The sequence below is a fragment of the Pelodiscus sinensis genome, chromosome 18 (assembly GCF_049634645.1).
Source record: "Pelodiscus sinensis isolate JC-2024 chromosome 18, ASM4963464v1, whole genome shotgun sequence".
NCBI classification, from domain to species: domain Eukaryota; kingdom Metazoa; phylum Chordata; order Testudines; family Trionychidae; genus Pelodiscus; species Pelodiscus sinensis.
The window spans coordinates 22,461,575-22,480,499 of record NC_134728.1 but is presented as its reverse complement, the minus strand read 5'-3'; the positions used below and the strand labels follow the sequence as shown (position 1 = coordinate 22,480,499).

At 46.8% G+C, this 18,925-nt stretch overlaps 1 protein-coding gene across 3 annotated transcripts; it reads left to right on the top strand.

Moving 5' to 3' along the window:
• The first annotated feature begins 3,203 nt into the window (after positions 1-3,203).
• Positions 3,204-18,628, top strand: SLC2A10 (solute carrier family 2 member 10). Of its 3 annotated transcripts, none has more exons than XM_075901241.1 (5): positions 3,204-3,682; positions 7,613-8,992; positions 12,357-12,479; positions 16,099-16,234; positions 17,229-17,492. In XM_075901241.1, exons 1-5 carry the CDS (start codon positions 3,679-3,681, stop codon positions 17,284-17,286), a joined length of 1,701 nt encoding a protein of 566 aa, XP_075757356.1. In that variant the 5' UTR covers positions 3,204-3,678; the 3' UTR covers positions 17,287-17,492. The 3 variants fall into 3 exon arrangements, with proteins under 3 accessions (XP_075757356.1, XP_075757357.1, XP_075757355.1); XM_075901242.1 differs by lacking the exon at positions 17,229-17,492 and adding an exon at positions 18,283-18,588 and having other exon boundaries at positions 3,205-3,682; XM_075901240.1 differs by lacking the exon at positions 17,229-17,492 and adding an exon at positions 18,389-18,628 and having other exon boundaries at positions 3,206-3,682.
• Positions 18,629-18,925: the final 297 nt, after the last annotated feature.

Genomic DNA, 18,925 nt, shown 5'->3' with positions numbered 1-18,925 from the left:
ACCCCATCTTGTTCTCCCCTCCCCCCCCAAAGGAGAGCAAGAGAAAGGCAGTCAGCCTTTGATGCCCTGGGAACGCAGGTGTGCTGCCTGTCCCTGACTACCATAAACAGAAACCAGAGAGTAAATGGGCTAGCTGACGACCCGGGGTCTCCCGTTGCCCTGATGGCTAGTACCAGTAATTGACACGCCTGCACTGTCCCAGGAGAGGAATCTTCGCCCATCACGTACCAGAGGTGCCCATTGTCTGCATTTTCCCAGGTGTGAATTATGCTTTGCACCCTTTCTGGGAAACTTGGTGTTCAAAGCCATTTTTCCTAATTGGCCACTTGAGACCAGAAAGAAGCCTACGTGACCCAAGGGGTATAAAGAGGGTTTAGTAGCCCACCTCATTTGAGCTCCAATCATCTATACCTGCTGGCAGGTATTGATTGTCTCCCAAGGTCTGTGGGATGCCCAACCTCGCCCTACTTCTTCCCGAGGGATTGAGAGAAAGACGCTGGCCACGCCAAGTCTGGAACGCAGGGGTGAGAATATATACCTGCTAGGTGTCTATTTGCATGCATTTAATAAGAGCTCAGAGAACCAAAGGGGTTTCATGGTACCTATAAGTGACTTATTAGTGTAATTTCTGTCCTGTCCTTTGTAGTGGCTGTGTTATCTGTAACACAGTAGTAGCATTTAACAGCTAAGTTTACCCTGTAACAATAAAATAGTAACTGTTTAAGCTTTAACCTGACTCCTTCAGTTGCTGTAACAGAACCAAGCACAATTTAAAAGAACTTCAGCCAGTCATAAGGGACTCACTGCCCTGACCGTCGGCTGACACTCTGTCCTGGTGGATTGCTCTGTTATATACACCCTATCCAACCCAAAAAGGACCCAAAGAGCCATCAGTTGCAGATCTCTTCTGGTTATTCCACTTAGAATCATAGAATCATAGAATTGGAAGAGACCTCAGAAGGTCATCAAGTCCAGCCCCCTGCTCTAGGCAGGACCAATTCCAACTAAATCAACTCGGCCAGGGCTTTGTCAAGCCGAGACTTAAACACCTCTAGGGATGGAGACTCCACTACTTCCCTAGGTAACCCATTCCAGTGCTTCACCACCCTCCTAGTGAAATAGTTTTTCCTAATATCCAACCTGGACCTCTCCCACCACAACTTGAGACCATTGCTCCTTGTTCTGCCATCTGTCACTACTGAGAACAGCCTCTCTCCATCCTCTTTGGAACCTCCCTTCAGGAAGTTGAAGGCTGCTATCAAATCCCCCCTCACTCTTCGCTTCTGCAGACTAAACAGACCCAAGTCCCTCAGCCTCTCCTCATAGGTCATATGCTCCAGCCCCCTAATCATTTTGGTTGCCCTCCGCTGGACCCTCTCCAATGCGTCCACATCCTTTTTGTAGTGGGGGGCCCAGAACTGGACACAATACTCCAGATGCGGCCTCACCAAAGCCGAATAAAGGGGAATGATGACATCTCTGGATCTGCTGGCAATGCCATTAGACTTCTTGGCTACAAGGGCACACTGTTGACTCATATCTAGCTTCTCATCCACTGTAACCCCCAGGTCCTTTTCTGCAGAACTACTACTTAACCGGTTGGTCCCCAGCTTGTAACTATGCTTGGGATTCTTCCGTCCCGTGCAGGACTCTACACTTGTCCTTGTTGAACCTCATCAGATTTCTTGTGGCCCAATCCTCCAATTTGTCTAAGTCATTCTGTACCCAATCTCTGCCCTTAAGCGTATCTACCTCTCCCCCCAGCTTAGTGTCATCTGCAAACTTGCTGAGGGTGCAATCCATCCCCTCATCCAGATCATTAATAAAGATATTGAACAAAACCGGTCCTAGAACCGAACCTTGGGGCACTCCACTAGAAACCGACCGCCATCCTGACATCGAGCCATTGATCACTACCCACTGGGCCCGGCCTTCTAGCCATCTTTCTATCCATCTTACCGTCCATTTATCCAATCCACAATCCCTTAACTTGCTGGCAAGAATATTGTGGGAGACCGTATCAAAAGCCTGCTAAAGTCAAGGTATATCACATCCACTGACTTCCCCATGTCCACCGAGCCAGTTACCTCATCATAGAAACTAATCAGATTGGTCAGGCACGACTTGCCCTTTGTGAATCCATGCTGACTATTCCTAATCACTTTCCTCTCATCCAAGTGCCTCAATATGGATTCCTTAAGGATCCCTTCCATGCATTGGTTACTTGCATTGGTTTTGAAGCAGCCCTCTAGAAGCAAAGGCTTCCTGTCAGAGCTTCCCAGACCCCCTGCAATTAGCAGTGAAGCATTCCCCATGCACTGCTAAAATGATAGCTAGCATACACTTTTGGGGCTGAGGTTTGGGGTAGAATTCCAGCAGAAAAACCGGATCCTGGACCCATACATTTAGAACAATTCAAATGCACAAATATACACTGAGCTTCAGAACCTGAGCATTTAATACAGCAGGGGCAAGATAAATCTTGCCTAGTCAGGTATTAGTTTTTTGGTTAGAAGTATAGTTTACTTCATTTCTCATCTATCAGTTCTACAACATCCCCAGTGTTCAAGGGCCTTTACAGATAGACAGCTGTCAAGCCACCAGGAACTGAAAGCCACTATCTCAGAGGAAGATCAGTAAGGATTTGCCAGGCACTGATGAAACAAAAGGAAAAACTATGTAGCACTTTAAAGACTAACAAGATGGTTTATTTAGGTGATGAGCTTTCCTGGGCCAGACCCACTTCCTCAGATCATATGCTGATTAGACACTTTAAAATCTCCTTCACACTGTTCATAATTGCCACAGCCTGATACCAGTGGGCCCACACACCCCAGACGACCCCCTTCCAATTATCCTTAGGGAACAAGGGAGGGCCAGCTCAGGCTGTGCCCAGTTGAATAGGGTCGTTTTTTAAAAAGCAATCACATGCACAGAGCCCTAGGCGAATGCAAAAATTGCATCCGCATCTGTATCCGCAAAAAAGAGATACTGGCGGATATCCACGGATTTGCAGGGCTTTCCACATGCATGAGATTTAACCTTGGGACTCACTTTGAGAAAAAAAAACTTTCATCGCAAAGAGGGGCCGACAAAATTCCCAGCCACAGGGAAGAAGCAGGGAATGTCCCGGTCCCGGGGAATGGGGGTGGTACAGAGCGAGCTCTTGGGAGCGCTGGCTGCGGCTGCTCGCTCCGAGCTCCGCACAGCCCCCAGCCTTGGGAGAGGCCGCTGTCCCCAGCAGGGGGAGCGGGGCTACAGCCCCCAGGCTCTGCCAGCCCAGCTGCAGTGGGCAGGGCTGGAGCAACGTGGCGCTGTGCAGCACCCCCCCTTCCCTCCCAGGCGCGGCCGGGCGTTAGGGGGGGTTGCCCGGGAAGGGAAAGTTTCTGGAGCGGCGACTCTCGGAGCTCGGGCGCCCGGACACAGCGGGGGCTCCGCCGCCAGGCCCGCGCCTGGGCGAGGAGAGTTCGGGGCTTTCGCGGCTGTCCTGGATGTGGAGCCGCGGTCCGGGAGCCCCGCTCCACTGGTCTGGTTTGGAGCCTCCCGGCTCCGGGCCGCCGCGGGGCGGATCCTCGCTCCCTCCCCCCGCCCCGAGGGACCTGACTGGACGCTCCCTGCCGGATCGTCCCGGGCTGTCTGGAACAAACTTGAGCCGAACTCCCGGCCTGTGGCATCGCCATGGGTAAGTGCCCTGCCTCCCGGCGGCTGCGGGCAGGGCGGGGCTGCGCTGGGGCTTGCTGCTGGCTCGGGGCGGAATGCAGGGCCGGCCTGGGGCTTGCTTTGACCCTCGCCCGGGGGGTGAGCCCGCTGCGCTGCCGCTTCGCTCCCAGCCCCAGGGACCTCCCCCTCCCAGCCCGGGTTTCACCGCCCGCCCCGGGGAGGGAAGTGGCTTAAGGAATGATGCTGCCTCGCAGGATTTATCCAAGGGGAAGCGACCGCTGTGGGGGCGGAGGGATGGACCTGCGGGTGATTTGCCCCCCACCCCCGGAGTTTTGGTGCCGTGGAGGCTGGGTTGAGTCACAGAGGCCGGATTCCGCCAACTAATCAGCAATAGGGGCAGTGAGGGCAGCTTCTCCGGTCACTTCCCCAGCGGAGGGGTCGGTCCCTGGACTCTGCTGCGGCTGCCACCACTTGGTGGTGTTTCCAGCACCGATTCTTGTGCTCTTCCAATACTGCCTGAGCTGCAGCGTTGCTCCCCGGAGTCCTCTCCTCTCGCTGGCGTGGAGTAGCCGGGAACCACTGTCACTCATCCTCCACTGGCTCACCTGGATTCACTCTCCTTGCACACACACACCTTTCCTCACTAGGCACACAGGTCTCCATTTTCAACAGAGGCCAGTGATTTGGAGCTCTGCCAGTTTTGGGTGCCAAATCCACACACTTTAAAAGGGCTTGGGGGTGGGGGCTCGGCCCTTTTTGAAAATCAGGCTGTACCTAGGGACACCCAAAAATTGAGGCATCCAAAATCACTAGCCCCTTTTGAATATAGAAGACATATGTTGTGTTAGATCCTGGGCCAAGTTTCAGAGCCCTTCCTTGAAGGATCTGTAGGCCAGAACTCTGTCATCAGGCATGCTCATGGCTGTTCTGGGGTTTCTGTACCCCCTAGGGGCTGAAAGGCAGCTGTGCCCCAGTATCTTAATGCTAGTATGGCACTCCGCCAGCCCCCCGTGTATGAACCATTGCCAGTATCTGGGGCACTCTGGCATCTCACACCTAGCACACCCATAGGGGGGCTTTCCAGTAAGAGCATCAGTTAAAGTTGCTTAGATACTCTGATTTTTGCCAGAAGCCACTGCTTGCCCTTAGACTACAAGGAGCACAAAAGATGGCTTCAAGTCAACTTTGCCCTAAACCCCAGTTCCTAGGCTGAGTGCAGGAACAGAACAACTGAGTTTTAGGAGCAGGTCTTAAACTTTTTGTTAGAAGGAAGTTCCATTGATTGAGTGTTGGCACTGGTCTTATGCAAATAACGTTTAGTAGTGCTAAAGTCAGTTTACCTGAATCCTGATCTGTACTGCCAACTGCTGTTGTAGAACTGATGAGTGCACACTTGAAAGAGAGGTGTCGGTGACTAAGAGACCCAGCAAACTTTTCCCCCTTGTGACATTAAGTTAAGATTCAAGAGAACATAAATGTGAAAGCCAAGTGCAGGGACTGAGCCCCCATGACAGCATTGGAATTGACTGGAGAGCAAAGCTGGATTTTAATCAAAGGTCATAAACCATTAGTGCTCACTAAGGTAATAGGAAGTCCATTTTCTGTAAGATCTTCTGTTCTTATTGAGCAAATATTGTTTTTAATTATCTGTTACACATGTACAAGAAGTAATTAAAATAGTGTAGGTAACTGCATGGTGGGTGGTTTTTAGCATGTATCATGAGTGACAAAATTAATGCAAATGGGACACAAAATGCTACAGAATAAATACAAATATAAATATAGACTCTACTGAGAAATAACCTTTTCTACATACTGTAATTAGAAGCTGAATATAGATACTTCCTGTAAAGCACAGACTGTAAAACATCTCATAGAGTTCTATTTGAGGAAACTTTTCTATATCCCAGTGGGTGTTTCCATAATTTTTTTCAATAGTCTATTTAAAATAAATGTATTTTAGCAAAACCAGTAACATGGCATCAATGTCACATCCCGGGAAACTGCATATTACAGAACAAGCTTCTGCACTAGACTGTATCTCAACATTCAGGAAAAATAGGTCACTTGGAGCAATGCATATTATCTGTTTTATTATGATTGGTGTTGCTCAAATACACCATTCAAGTTGGAGGCCTCATTGTGGTGGGTGCTGCACAAACACAGATAAAGTGACAGTCCCTCACACAGAAAAATGGCACAAAGAAATATGCAGAGCCCAAGATGGCCAGCAGAAGTAATTCTCTATCATAAGCCAATACCTTTTAACACCACTTCCCAGTTCATCATCAGTAATTTTCCACTTGTTGGGTTCTCCCACAATATTTTTTTTCCTTTTCCAGTGACTCTAAATACTAATTAAGTCCCACAAACACATCATCCAGGCAGGTAGCTCTATATTATTATCCCTAATGTACAAAAATGAAAAAACTGAGGCACAGAAAAGGTCATGTGTCACATCAGAGATACAATCAGAAGTGGAATGAAAGGATTCTAATTTCTGTTACCACTGGAGAATACTCCTGTCCTAATTTTACTCTAATAAGCTATATACAAGGCCTGCCTCGCATATTAGACTTAAACAATGAGGCTGAGACCTGAGATTTCCGTGACATGGACCTTGGGATTATAAGGTATGGCTAAATACTCTACTCCTAACTGCCCTCCACCAGTCTAGTCCAAACCATATAGTATTCTTTGTGTATCTGATCTATTCTGATATTAAATTCAAGGCTTGTCTAGACATAGAAGTTGCATCAGCTGAATTTAAATCTGATTAAACAGGTGCAACTGTTGTGTAAGAACTCTCTGATATTGTCTTTTATTGGTTTCACTTGCTGCTGTACATTTACCCACACAAATGAAACGGATATAAGCCCAGTTGGAAGAATTTATATTAAAGAGAAATACAAGGGAAAACAAGTGAAATAATGGTGCGGAAAGCTGTAAAAAAAAAGGCAATCAGTTGTGTTAGCGTAACACTGTCTAGAGCCTCAGTATCCTGATCTAGAATTTGTAATGGAAATAATTTACCACACTAAAAAGTCAAATACAGTAATGTCAGATCCTGGAATGGGGAAGATTGGGTCTAAAATATCAGCTGTCCCTTGTATTAAAAAGATCGTGGTAGGACAAGGAACAAAGATCTTCTGAGGAAGTCAGAGTTATTGCTGGACTTTAGGGGGAGGGAATACATTTTTCCCAGGGAGGTCTGACCATTGCAGAGAATTAAGGAAGGATTAGGCAAGAAGTTAGAGGATGCGGTAAAGAGCAGCAATGATGCCCAAGGGGTCACAGGATGGCTCAAGAAGTGGTCATTTCTGGCTCTGGTGTGAAAGTTAACAGGCAGGGGTATCAGTATTCAGCACATAGAAACAGTGACTTTCTCCTCTGATGATTTATTTGTGAAATTCCTAGGTGGTGAAAAGAAGCCACAAAGATGCTTCTAAGTTGCAGCAAACTGAGGACTAGAGTATCATAATGGTAACACAAACCACAGAAAAATACAGAAAGGAGAAAGCTACGTCTCCTGGCTGGGAAGTTGTTGAACAAACAGAATAGTTTGGACAGTCTAAGGGGAATGACTCTGGCTTCTTATAAATTGCTGACTTCCAGTTACATCTAAGTCTGAACTGTGTTTACACAGGCCCACGTTTTCAGGACTGTGAGCACAAATATGTGCACCCCTTTTCCACAACTAAACTGCCTGCCCAGTTGTGATGACAAAATGCACACTCATTGTAATTCCATAAACACGTACCTAGAGAGATGCTTGGTTATTTATAAACATAATTAACAGTTGTACATCCAACAGTTGTACTTGTTTGAGTAACTTAGGTGCACATCCTGGACCTCCTTTCATCAGAACAGCTCTTTCCATTTTTTGTAACTAGATAAAGCCAGGCTGCAGAATGAATCCTTGAAATCCGACTGTTGCTTACTTGCTTTCCAGGTCGTGCATTGCTGGTCCTCTTATTGCCTGCAACGGTCTCTCTCCTGGGTGGGTTGATGTTTGGATACGAACTGGGGATTATCTCTGGTGCCCTACTGCAATTGCAGATGGAGTTCCACCTCAGCTGCTTTGAACAGGAAATCCTTGTGAGTTCTCTGCTCATTGGGGCTCTCCTTGCCTCTCTGGTTGGTGGGATCCTCATTGACCGTCACGGAAGGAGGAGGGCAATACTAGTCAGCAACCTAATTTTGTTGTGTGGCAGCCTTGTTCTAACATTGGCCAGGTCACTTATTTGGCTGGTATTAGGACGGATGATTGTAGGGCTTGCAATCTCTGTGTCGTCCATGGCTTGCTGCATCTATGTCTCCGAAATGGTGGCTGCTCATCAGCGAGGGCTGCTGGTGTCTCTCTATGAAGCTGGCATCACCGTGGGCATCTTACTGTCATATGCACTGAACTACATCTTCTCAGACATGACCGAGGGGTGGAGATACATGTTTGGATTGGCTCTTGCACCGACTGTCCTACAGTTTCTCAGTATCCTGCTCCTCCCAACGAAACCTGTTATATTAAACAAATGGGACTATGACTCTCACAAGGGCCTCATTCAACAGCAGAGCAATGAAGATGGAGAGGAAGCAAAGCCAGAGCCACGGCAGGAGAAGCATTATTCGTTTCTTGACCTTTTCAGGTCTAGAGACAACATGAGAAGCAGGACTCTCGTTGGCCTGGGCTTGGTGCTCTTTCAGCAGTTCACAGGGCAACCTAACGTCCTGTGCTATGCTTCCAAAATCTTCCGATCGGTGGGATTTCAGAATGATTCCTCTGCCGTCCTGGCTTCTGTGGGGCTTGGGGCGATGAAGGTGATTGCAACGTTAGTGGCAATGGTTTTCGCAGATAAGGCCGGCAGAAGGGTGTTACTGATTGCTGGGTGTGTGGTGATGTCTGTCTCCGTCACGGCTATTGGCCTCACCAGCTGGACTGTTCCACTGGATAAGGCGAGAGACTGTATGGCTGCCACGGAGTCCAATGCCTCATACACCGTAACACAGCATCCCGTGCAGTCAGCATCCTCCCGGCCTGCTGCATGGTCCATCCCACAGACTTCAGCTGCTGGCGAAAGTCAAGTGAGTCCCGGTTTTGCTCTTGCAAGACCAGAGGGCCTTGCTGTCCTTGCCAGCGTTAGAAACAGAGCGAGCATTACAGAGTCTTCCCACACTCAGAAAATGAACCTGCCAAGTCAGTCCGATGAAGAGACAGAGCAGAGCACAAGCTCTCCTTTCAGTGGCACTCCCGATGGGAAACATATGGTGTTAAATTGGATTACGCTGCTGAGCATGATGGCCTTTGTGAGCGCGTTCTCAATTGGATTTGGACCAAGTAAGTATGGAGTTTCAAATACCGCGTTTGCCATAACTCATAAAATCTGCGGGGCTGACAGCCTCACTGGGCCCTGGGGCAAGGCAAGGGAGGACCCTGCTCTGCACTCCCAGAAGGAGTGGGGCCTGAGGCGGTGCTGGGGCTTGGCAGCCCTCAGTGCCACCCAGAGAGCATTGCGCCTCTCCTAGGCAGCCCTCAGAGCCACTCGGCACACGCCATGTGACACTCCTGCAGCGATTTAAAGGGCCCAGGGCTCTGGCCTCCACTTCTGCCACAGTGGTGGAGGCAGCAGCACTTTTGTATTGGTGGGACTCGCAGCAGTTGTCCCCTTCCTCCCCCCCCCCCCCCCCCCCCCCCCTGTTAGTGGGCCTGAATAAAACTGACTGAGCTTCATAGTACCGTGGAAACATTTGCTTGAACCTGCTCTACAAGGCAGCTGGCGGCTCTGCAATTGAAAAAATATCCCACACCTGAACGATTTCACACCACTCCAGCCCTGCAGGCAGGTCTGGTACAGCACCAGTGTAAGAGTCCCATACGCATTGCTTCTGCCATGAGTTATTTTATTTATAGATATTCTGTGGTTCTTGTCACTGTAGAAACTGGGCACCTAACAAATATTGAGCTGATCTTCACAACACCCATGAGAAGCAGTGATGACTTATTAATCCCATTTTACAGACGGGGAACAGAGGCACAAAGGGACGAAGTGATTTACCCAAGGTCATGCATAAAGTCAGTGGCAGAGCTGGGAGTAGACCCTCCCCCCCATATCTCCTGAGTCCCAGGCTAATACAGCCTTCCCCTCTTCCACCTCTAGACATTAAAATATATTTGGAAATCTCACCACACAGAATAAGAGACAGAAGCACTGGCTTGAAGCTACATCTGGAATTTAATGGTGTTTTTAGTAGTTACTATTCACAGTCCACAAGGTCAGTATACATCAGTGCCTCACAGAACAATTTTTAGTCTCTGGGGGTGTGTCTACACAACAGGGCTACAGTCGAATTCAGCTATGCAACTTCAGCTACATCAATTGCATAGCTTAAGTCGAAGTAGCTTAACTGGGCTTTAGGTGCTGTCTACACAGCAGGAAGTCGAAGGAAGAACAAAACTGTAGTGTAGAAACCCTCAGTCATAACATGCCTGGACCATATTTGATATAGGGGATCCACAGTTGAAAGCTTATATATCCCACACCCAAGTTATCCTCATTCCAGCTGCCTTTTATTTTAGGCATTGACAGCCTAAATTTTGCCTAATATTTATATTTGCCTAAATTTTGAATAATTTAAAATTGAGCCATTTTGCTTTTTATTTACTGTTATTTGTAGTTACCCCTTGAAAGTACCACACTAACATCTGCTCCTTGACTGAATTCCTTGCTTGAGCACACAGATTTGTATGGGGCTGGTTGTGAATGCTAGCATGCTACCATTTATTTATTCTGTTTTCAGTAACGCTATGTCTAAACTGCAGGATTCTTTTGGAAGAAGCTTTTCTGGAAAAGATCTTCCGAAAAAACTTCTTATGAAAGAGTGCGTCCACATATAAAAGCGCATCAAAAAAGTGATCTGCTTTTTCAAAAGATAGCATCCATTCAGTGTGAATGCTATCTCGCATTTAAGCTGTGATTACTATAGATGGAGTGGCCGCCAAGGCACCTGTGCTTTTTCCTCTTTCCTCGTCTTCAGAAAGAACTCCCTCTTCCCTGTCCACACACGCATTTTCCCAAAAGAGCTCTTTTGGAAAAAGGCTTCTTCCTCATAGAAAGAGGTTTACCAATGTCAGAAAAACCCCTCTGTTCTTTTGATTTTTTTTTCAAAAGAACGTGATTGCAGGGTGGACATAAGTAAAGTTTTTTCAGAAAAACTACCACTTTTCCGAAAAAACTCTGTAGTGTAGACATAGCCTAACACTGAAGTTTTTTGAGAGAGGAAAGGAAACCACATTTAACAGAGTTTAAAAAGATTTAAGGAAAAGACAGTAAATCCACAGTAGGTCTCATAAGCTTCACAACATCCCCTATAAGTTTTGTTGTGCCATCACTTATGATTCCACAAACTACTGAATTATTTCTGGGACACACCTAGGTTATGTAATGACATGTCCTGCACTCTGTGACAGGCAGGCTGTGTCTACATTGGCACCCTTTTCCGGAAAAGGGATGCTAATGAGACACTTCGGAATTGCAGATGCCGCAGGGATTTAAATATCCCCCGCGGCATTTGCATGAACATGGCTGCCGCTTTTTTCCGGCTCGGAGCTTTGCCGGAAAAAAGCGCCAGTCTAGACAGGGATCTTTCGGAAAATAAAGCCTTTTCCGGAAGATCCCTTATTCCTCTTAAAATCAGGAATAAGGGATCTTCTGGAAAAGGCTTTATTTTCCAAAAGATCCCTGTCTAGACTGGCGCTTTTTTCCGGCAAAGCCCCGAGCCGGAAAAAAGCGGCAGCCATGTTCATGCAAATGCCGCGGGGAAAATTTAAATCCCTGCGGCATTTGCAATTCTGAAGTGTCTCATTAGCATCCCTTTTCCGGAAAGGGGCGCCAATGTAGACACAGCCGCAGTGTAATTCCTTAGTGCTTAGGAGAACTGAGTTCTATTCCCAGTTTTGCCACATACTTTCTGTACAATCTTGGGTTAGAAGTCTGTGCCTTTGTTTCCCCATCTGCAAATCTGAGCTAATACTACTTGTCCCCATGTGTAAACACTTAGCTCCATGGCTGAAAAGCACTGTTTAGTGGCCTTGTACCATCATTATTATTTTATAATTAATTGTGTGTAATAGAAACAGCTGCGTAAAATCCCTGTCAACTAGATGCACAACTGAGTAAATGTTAGGTGTGATGTTCCAAAACTGAGCTATATATGTCCCATCAAGTCATCTCTGCTCATCTTTCTGAAAATGGACTCCCCATGCCTGAGACACCCCCTCATTGTGTGTCCAGTCTCATCTCTCTAAGGGGGTATCTCTGATTTTAAACAAAATGTAGCTATCTTCTGAGTCCTGCCTTTATCCTGCTGTTTAGAATTGAGCCTGTTTATGTCCCAACTATTGTTTCATGTTTGTAGGAGCTTTTCTGAAGGTTCCTCCTGGATCCCTCGCCCTGGGCCTGGGCATGTATTGTGTCTCTGTATTTGTATTTTGTTCCTCTACAAAATAGCAATGGTGGGATTTGAAAAAGCTCTCGGCCTTGGCCTAACCCTACTCCAATTGAAGTTGGTGGAAACTTTAACATTGACTTCAATGGGAGCAGAGATAAGCCAGTATTCACCTCGTAAAATCTTGCCATAAAACTTTGCCATGCCATTTCACACTAACATTGCCTATAGATGCTGTTGTCTTTCCCTCTCTGCAGTAACGTGGTTGGTCCTCAGTGAGATCTATCCTGCTGGAATAAGAGGAAGGGCCTTTTCCTTCTGCAACAGCTTTAACTGGGCTGCTAATTTACTGATCAGCCTCTCGTTCCTTGATCTTATTGGTAGGTATAGTCCTCATTTCCTGTTTCCCTTTCCCGATGCAGTCCAACCACCCTTTGGTTCTCTACTGTTGGGTTACTAAAGTCAGCCAGGCTGCCAACGTGGCCACAGTATGCTGTGTGGGGATTGGGCATCATTTCAGGCTAGTAGGAGTCAGGTACTACAGTGGGCACAATCTATGTGTGAATGTGTGAAGAACTCACTCTGGTACATCTACACTGCACACTTATTTCGGAACAAGCTATTCCAAAAGATATATTCCGAAATAGCTTATTTTGAAATAGAACGTCCACATTACAGGGAAGTCTCAAAATTAGTCCGAGGCAAGCTCCCCTAATGTGGATGCACTATCCTGATTTAGAGCCCCAGGAAGCGCTAGGGAGAAATTCCTTAGAATGGCCCTGGTGAGGAGCTATTTCGAAACAGCAGCAGTGGAGCGTCCACACTGCATCTATTTTGAAATAGCTATTTTGGAAAAGGAGTTATTCCTTGTGGAATGAGGTTTACAGAAGTTGGAATAAGCCACTGGTTATTTTGATATTATTTTGAAATAACGGAATTACTGTGTAGATGCTTGCATTGTTATGGTGCAGAGTTGATGCACCTTTTGTGTGTAACTCTGTAATCAAGGCTAGAGCTAAGCCCCTCCTGTACTGCAGAGCATAGATCTACTAGGGGAAGGCACCATTGTTCCCTTGAAGATTTTCCATCCTTGGGTGGGTTGAAATTTCTTATGTGTGTAACCCCTCCTGTTGGCTAGCCCAGTGGGAGGTTATTCAGCATAGGGGAAGCTTGTGACTTCTTACACCACTGTGGGGGGAGGGCTGGGCCTGAGGCTGCTTGGTGTGCTCTGCGTTGTGCATGTGTGAGTGCACCTCAGACCAGACCCACTCCGACAAATCACCAGGAACAGGCTTTATTCTGTAAAAAACATAGAACAGGAAAACAGTTCAGCAGCCCCTTCTCTCAGCATGCAGCCTGTGTGCTGCTTCTAGCACAGTCCTTGCTGAGACCCTGCTGGGGGTAGAGGGCACATCCTGACAGGAACCAAGAAATTCTCCCAACATGCCGCAGTTTGTAGTCCACAACTTGTAGTTCCCAGGGCTGCTGCTGAAACACACTGGACCTTGGGCTACATGTGCAACACCAATATTGAGGTAGTGTGTGGATGTGCACCCATCAGTATAAACAAAAACCATAGATATAAATATATATTTTAAACAGTCCATAGGTGTGGAAGAAAATATATTAAAACAAGGGATAATTAACAACGAGCAATGCTTATGATTAATATGAAATCAAATAAAAAGAAAATGTTTACCCTTGGCTGAAGAAGTGGGTTGTGCCCACCAAAGCTCATGATACTATTTATATATTTTTGTTAGACTAAGGTGATACAGGACCATTGTTGTTTTTTTAGTTGCAGACTAACACGGCTACACCTATGAGACCTTGGAGTACATGTATCATCATCTTTTCTAACAGACAGATGCATGTTTCAAAGATCTTGCAAATAAGGTTTCATCCTACAAAACAGCTAGCATCATACCAGTACTTGCTGATTCTGACTCATAAGAGCCAGAATTCTACCAGATAGCAAAGATCTGGTTTTAATGCAATACATTTTACCATGTATTAATTAGTAACACAGGATTTAAAAAAAATAATAATAAAGATCAGAGTTTTAGATATCTGCAACACTCCAAAAATTCTGTTAAAAGAATCTTTTTCTTTCTTACCTCAAGCCATTAACACAGAGGTGGGCAATAATTTTTGATTGGGGGGGGGCACTCCAAGTATTTGATAAGTGGTCGAGGGCCACACTCTTCCATTATATTAATGGAGGAAGTGTGGAGGTCTGGGATGGAGATTGAATGCAGAAGGGAGCTGGGGGAAGGGATTGGGATGTGGGATCTGGGAGGGAGTTTGGGTGAAGGAGGGGATCGTGCCCTGGGGCAACAGACTTGAGTGAGGAGGGGGTACAGGGCCTGGGAAGGGGTTGTGACCTGGGGCAGGAGTGCAGGAGGGGATGCAGGGATTTGGGCTATGACCAGAGATAGTGGATTGGAGTGCAAGGTCTGAGAGAGGGCTGTGACCTGAGGAGGGGTGTAGGAGTAGATCCAGTATCTGGGGAGGTGTATGGGAGCTGGAGAAGGGGTGCTGAAGGTTTGGGTTAGGTAGGGTAGGAGGGCAGAAGGGGGGCAAAGGGTTGGTGGGAGGGAGGGGCTGGGGTGCCGGAGACCTTACCAGGCTTCCAGCCAACAGCCCAGCAGGATCCTTAGTCAGGGTCCCTGCCTTCCAACTCCTGTACATGCTCAGGGGAGCAGCAGGAGCCATGTTTACTGCTCTAAACTGAATGCTGTGAGCCCGAGGGGGGAGGGGGCACTTCACATGCTGCCAGTCCTGCAAACAGGATTGACTGGGCCCTCAAATGTGAACAAGCATAGTGCCAAAATTCTCTCGGATCTGTTTGAAGATGGCTCACTCATCCCCAGAAGTGAGTTCTTGATGATAAATCCCACACCATCCTCTCTCCTGCACTTTTGCTCTCCTAGAAAAATGTGTATTCTTTTGACATTAGCCATGTTTCTTGGAGGGATACGATATCCACAGTGAGACATTTCATTTCATCATCAGTCTTGGCATTTTTACGTGTATTGTTGATCTGTTGAAGGTCCTCAGATAATCCAGTTGTCATGGTGTGAATGTTCCAATGTGCTCTCTTTAAGGATGTTTGATTTCTTTTACTTGGTTTGCCTGGTCATTGGTTACAGTTGACTTCTCAAGTTATAAAAGTCTTAGCTCCAACCACCCATTAAAGCAGGGAGACTGTGGCAGGACAACACCCTATTGTCTGGGAGTTTCATGGCAGGTGGAGGTTGTCCAATGAGATACAATGATCTCTCCCACTGTCAGAGACAGACCCTGGCACTCAACTCTATGCCAGTTGAATAAGAGTTTAGAATTGGTGACTGCTATCTGCCATATTGTATTGGCACTTGAGGAAAAACTGGAATACCTCTCCAGGGCACAAGCTGGCCAAATGATATGGAGACCATTAGTTGCCCATGCATTAGGGCCCCCTTCTTGGCATCACCAGTAAAATCCAGAGGAGAGGAAGAACCAATACATCTTGTACCTGAGCTGCCACAGGAGTTGCCAGAAGGATACTAAATGTTAGTACTAACCACCTTTGGGGCTCCACTCCAGATTTTCTGAGTGTTCTCTCACAGCCTTGCATTCTCCCAAATTCACCCATAAGGCTTTTCTGTCAGGGGTTGCTCCCTTAGCTCCCTCAGCTGCACTGAGAAGGTCAATGGGGATACTGCACAGTCTCTGGAGCTGAGATTAATTCTTGCTTTTTGTCCAGCTCTGGCAGGCAAGACTAGGATGTCAGTAGTTTAGAGTTGTGAGCGGTCTTTCTCATTGACTGATTCACAATCCAGGCCTTGTGTGTGTTCCCCGGATATATTTTATAGGCTTCTTTGAGGACAATGGCCCCACATAACACAAGTGATGTTTGGTCAAGATACCCACTTGCTTCAAATTCCAAAGGATATGCAATGAAAATGGTGCTGATTTTTGTTAACCCTTCACTCTTTTGAACCTGTTTCTGTTTAGATGCCATTGGCTTGTCATGGATGTTTCTTCTCTATGGATTAGTGGGAGTGACAGCTGTTATATTTATTTATCTTTTTGTTCCGGAAACTAAAGGACAATCCCTAGAGGAGATAGACCAGCAGTTCTCACGGAAACGGTATGTGTGCTACGGTGCAGGCTCTTTCCCCAGGTCAAAGGGCCCCATCCTATGATGTTAGTTGGGGATCTCTGTAAAATACATAAAGGATCAGGCCTCCAGTTATTCATCCAAAAAATAACTATTCTGTGTTACTATGGACACGTCTACACTACAAAACTATGTCAACTTAAGTTACGTCAGCATACAGTCACCTTAGTAATTAAATCACTTTTGCATGTCCACACTGCGTTCCTTGCATTAGCAATGCACGTCCTCGCCAGGAATGCTTGTGCCAATTTAACTGTTAGTGTGGGGCATTGTGGGATGGTTTCCAAAAGCCAATAACAGTCGATGTAAACAACACAGTATCTACACTGACACTCCATCAACCTAACTAAATCAACGTTAACTCTATGTCTCTCATGGAGGTAGAGTTGTTAAGTCAGGGTAGTGGGGCATTTACATCGGCAGGGGCTAAATTCTGGTGTGGAGTAGACAATTCCATAGTCAAGTTGATGGAAGACATCTTACATCAACATAACTCTGTAGTATAGACTAGGCCTCAATTCTGAATGGGATCATCCACACCAATGTTTAATGCAATTTAACCAACCCAATACAAATCACACCTCTAATTAGCTTGGGTTAGCTTTCCTGAATATTCCTGTATAAACAAGTCCATAGACTTATGGCTGACCAGCAAAATGTCAAAATCCTAACAATCTACATGGCCTCAGTAGTAGAGAGGAAAATGGATTTGTGCAGTTTCATTATTTGTACTTGACTCAGCACTCAGACTGAGTCTAGGATGGACGATTTCCCCTACTTATTCTCAGACACAATTACTGTAGCAGGGTGTGACCAGTCAGGGGTGAGGTGCATTAATAGACTTGGGAGGAAATGGGGATGGAATTGCAGAGGTTGCTTCACTTTTAGGCCTTCTCTGCACTACGCAGTGGATCGAAGCTGCAGCCATCGGTCTGCCAACCATCAATTTATTTTGTCTGCTTAGGTGCAATAAATTGACCCCCAAGTGCACTCCGGTTGATGCCAGTACTCCACTAAGATGAGAAGAGTAGCCAGCGTCAATGGGAGAGTAGCCCCCGTCTTACCACACACAAGATGCCACAGTGAGAATGTCGACTTCAGCTGCGCTATTTGCACAGATGAAGTAGATCAACGGCACCATTTAGGGTACGTCTAGACTACATGGCTCTGTCGACGGAGCCATGTAGATTTGTTGTTTTGGCAAAGGCAAATGAAGCCGCGATTTAAATGATCGTGGCTTCATTTACATTTACATGGCTGCCGCGCTGAGCCGACAAACAGCTGATCATCTGTTTGTCGGCTCGCGCGCTAGTCTGGACGCTCCCTTGCCGACATCAAAGCCCTTTGTCGGCAGCCCCGGTAAACCTCATCCCACGAGGAATAACGGGGCTGCCGACAAAGGGCTTTGATGTCGGCAAGGGAGCGTCCAGACTAGCGCGCTGAGCGGACAAACAGCTGATCAGCTGTTTGTCGGCTCAGCGCGGCAGCCATGTAAATGTAAATGAAGCGGCGATCATTTAAATCGCGGCTTCATTTGCCTTTGCCTATGTGTCTAATCTACATGCCTCTGCCGACAGAGGCATGTAGTCTAGACACAGCCTTAGTGTAGACAACCAACTATGTGTGAAGCCCAGGGTTGCACTAGAGGGCATCACAGATCAGGATTGAAAGGCATTGCAAGAGATGCAGAGGAAGGACATTAATTTACTATTTATACCTTCCTTATAAATTAGGAGAGTTGTGGATTTAAGGCCAGGAGGGACCATCTAGTCTGTCCCCCAGCAGTGGCGGCCTGTCAGTACAGGCAAACTAAGCAGTTGCCTAATACGCCAAGATAAACGGCTGTTGAGGGCTTTGGAGGCGAGGGCGCAGATCGCGCGTTTCGCCTTGGGTGCCAGTTGTCGGCAGCTCATCTAGGGCCACTCCAGTCCTCCAGTGTAATACAGGCCATAGCTTTTTCACCCAGCGATTCCTACATCAAGCCCCTAACTCTGGTTGAGCTAAAGCATGTCTTTTAGGACCATGCCAAGGAAGGATTCTGTCTCCACTGCGAAGAAGAAAAGTAAACACTAAAACACTGACAACAGTAGCTGCTCCTGGTTGACTTTGGTCATTGTCTGGCAGGTTGTGGAAAGGAAACACATTCGGAAGAAGATTTGGAAGAGGAGGAAATTTTGCACATGCTCAGTACCAAAGGGTGGAGCACTCCAGCATCTCCTGAAACAAACCACCTGCAGGGAGTGTCACTGTCAGGAAATAAACATGGCTGTGTCTACATTGGCACCCCTTTCCGGAAAAGGGATGCTAATGTAGACTTCGGAATTGCAAATTCCGTGGGGGATATTTAAATATCCCCCGCGGCATTTGCATTTACATGGCTGCCGCTTTTTTCCGGCTTGGGGATAAGCCGGAGAAAAGCGCCAGTCTAGACATGATTCTCCGGAAAATAAGCCCTTTTCCGGACAATTTCTGGACTTTCAAGTAGGAATAAGAAATCCTCCGGAAAAGGGCTTATTTTCCAGAGAATCGCGTCTAGACTGGCGCTTTTCTCTGGCTTATCCCCAAGCCGGAAAAAAGCGGCAGCCATGTAAATGTAAATGCCGCGGGGGATATTTAAATCCCCTGCGGAATTTGCACTTCCGAAGTCTATATTAGCATCCC